The 2,698-nt window shown below is 32.2% G+C and overlaps 1 protein-coding gene across 1 annotated transcript; it reads right to left on the bottom strand.

Moving 5' to 3' along the window:
• Positions 1–984: 984 nt before the first annotated feature.
• Positions 985–1,434, bottom strand: LOC127080945 (uncharacterized mitochondrial protein AtMg00810-like). Its single transcript, XM_051021229.1, has one exon. It carries the CDS (start codon positions 1,432–1,434, stop codon positions 985–987), a length of 450 nt encoding a protein of 149 aa, XP_050877186.1.
• Between the last annotated feature and the right edge of the window lie 1,264 nt (positions 1,435–2,698).

Genomic DNA, 2,698 nt, shown 5'->3' with positions numbered 1-2,698 from the left:
GTTAGGGTTTGAGAAGAGATTTTTCAGATTTGGAAGGGAGAGGGTTTTGAGATGAAAGTTGAGAGGTGTGAAGGGGTTATTAAGTATATTTAATGGAGTGGGTTTTAATTTTGGTTAAACGGAGTTAATATTTGGGGAAGAAGAAGTTTGAAGAAGAGAGTAAATGAGAGTTGAAAGCTTTGAAGAATATCAATGAAGAAGTTGGAAAATGAAAGACTTTTTAAAAAAAGCACTTAAATGAATAAGACAAAACATGAATAAAATATATTTCTGCATAAATAAATTAACATAAGTGGCAATTCGTTCTAGGTGTAATCGGTTAACCGAATATGGTTAATCGATTACAGCAACAAAATATGCAGAAAATACGCATGAAAAGGGGTGTTAATTGATTAGTCACTTTTGGTTAATCGATTAATGCATGAAAAAACAGTGACTTCATAACTGGCAGCATGCATGAAATTTCTATAATTTATCACTTTGAAATGTTATAACATACAATAATGCAACTTTGGATTAACCATACATGTCATAAAAATTATTTTAGCATCATGTAAAATGAAAAATTATAAATATAATGATAAACTCACATTCTTACAAATTAAATAAATTTTTTGATAGTTAAAATTTTGTGTACCTTTGATTCATTATAGAGTATAATGAATAAATATTGAGGAATTATATGTCACCTCCATTTAGAATCCCAAGCTCTCTTCTAATTTTTTTAAAAACGTCTCGAGAAAGCGGCTTTATAAAGATATTCACGAGTTGATTTTGAGTATCAATGAAAGAAATATCAATGTCACCTTTTAGGACGTGATCCTTTAAAAAGTGATGTATAATGTCGATGTGTTTGGTTCTCGAGTGCATGATTGGATTCTTTGAAATATTGATTTCAGTTTTGTTATCGCATTTGAGAGAGATGCTACCTAGATTTACACCATAGTCAAGAAGTTGTTGCTTCAACCAAAGTATTTGTGCACATCAACTACCGGCAGCGATATATTTTGCTTCTGCAGTGCTGAGAGACACACTCGCTTGCTTTTTACACGACCAAGAAAGTAGAGAATTTCCAAAAATGTGACATGTTCCACTCGTGCTTTTCCTGTATGTCGTGCATCCTACATAATCTACATCATAGAAACCAACAAGACTACATATACTAACTTTGGGGTACCATAAGCCGACATTGGATGTTACTTTGAGATACTTCATTATTCTCTTCACATCAGTGAGATGAGATTCCTTAGAATATGCTTGAAATCGAGCACATAAACATACACTAAACATAATATCAGGTCGACTAGTCGTTAGATACAACAACAAACCGATCATACCTCGATACTTAGTGATATCAATTGAAGTTCTGGATTCGTCATGATCAAGATATGTCCCCGATCCCATTGGAGTGGATATATCTTTGCAAGTATCCATGTCAAATCTTTTGAGAAGTTCTTTGCAATATTTCGATTGATTGATGAATATCCCATTCTTTGTTTGATTGATATGCAACCCAAGGAAGTATTCAACTTATCCATTATGTACATTTCAAATTCTCCTCGCATGATTGTTGAGAATTCTTCACATAAGGATTCATTTGTGGATCCAAATATGATGTAATCTACATAAATTTTCACTAAGATAGTATCATGGTTAATTCTTTTGATAAACAAAGTAGTATCCTTTTTACCTTTTTCGAAACCATGTTCGCAAAGAAAATTACTTAACCTATCATACCAAGCCCTTGGTGCTTGCTTCAATCCGTACAAGGCCTTTTTGAGTTTGTACACATGATTAGGATGTTTGAAGTCTTCAAATCCTGGAAGTTGACTTACATAAACTTCTTCAAGTATGTATCCATTTAAGAATGCACTTTTAACGTCCATCTGGTACAACTGAAAATTCAAAGAACAAGCATATGCCAACAACAATGTAATTTCCTCTAGTCTAGCAACAGGAGCATATTTTTCCTCAAAATCTATACCTTTCTCTTGATGATATCCTTGGGCTAATAATCTTGCCTTGTTCCTTACAATGATACCATTTTCATCTAGCTTATTTTTAAAAATCCATTTAGTACCAATAACATGCTTACCTTTTGGTCTAGGAACCAAATCCCATACTTGATTTCTTTCAAATTGACTAAGTTCCTCTTGCATGGCTAGAATCCATTGATCATTATCTAAGGTGTAACACCCCGATAAAAATAAGATAATTATTTAATTTAAGTTAATATTATATTTATTAATTTAATTAAATAATTGGAATTATTGGATTATTATTATTATTATTGGAATAATAATTATTGGAAAATATATATAAGTTGGAAATAAGGAAAAAAGAGTTCCATTTTTGGTAAAAAGAGGTTTTCACGTGAAAACAGAGAAACGACTCTAAAGTGGAAAAAGGGCAAAGAGCCAGAGAACAAGGGTTGAAGAGAGGAAGGGCTCGAAGCTAAAGGATTGCCGGATTAATTCAGGTAAGGGGGTTTATCGTCGATTAATGGGTATTATGGGATAACATGTAGTGGGTAGTGATAAACCATGGATTTGACTCTGATTAGAATGATATATGCTGAAAAATTGTGAAATATTGAATGAACGAAATATGAGTTTTAATTGGAGAAATTCGTAGGAATTAGATGTAATAATGTTAGCATTTGTGAAATCGAATAGGGTATGATTCGTGTAGATGATAT

Source organism: Lathyrus oleraceus, chromosome 5, assembly GCF_024323335.1.
Source record: "Lathyrus oleraceus cultivar Zhongwan6 chromosome 5, CAAS_Psat_ZW6_1.0, whole genome shotgun sequence".
In the NCBI taxonomy this organism is placed as follows: domain Eukaryota; kingdom Viridiplantae; phylum Streptophyta; class Magnoliopsida; order Fabales; family Fabaceae; genus Lathyrus; species Lathyrus oleraceus.
Note: the sequence above shows the minus strand (reverse complement) of the source record. Positions and strands in the feature narration are given on the sequence as shown.

Excerpts from the sequence above, each read along its gene's own strand:
- LOC127080945 (XM_051021229.1), bottom strand. The coding sequence starts at position 1,434 with ATGGATACTTGCAAAGATATATCCACTCCAATGGGATCGGGGACATAT.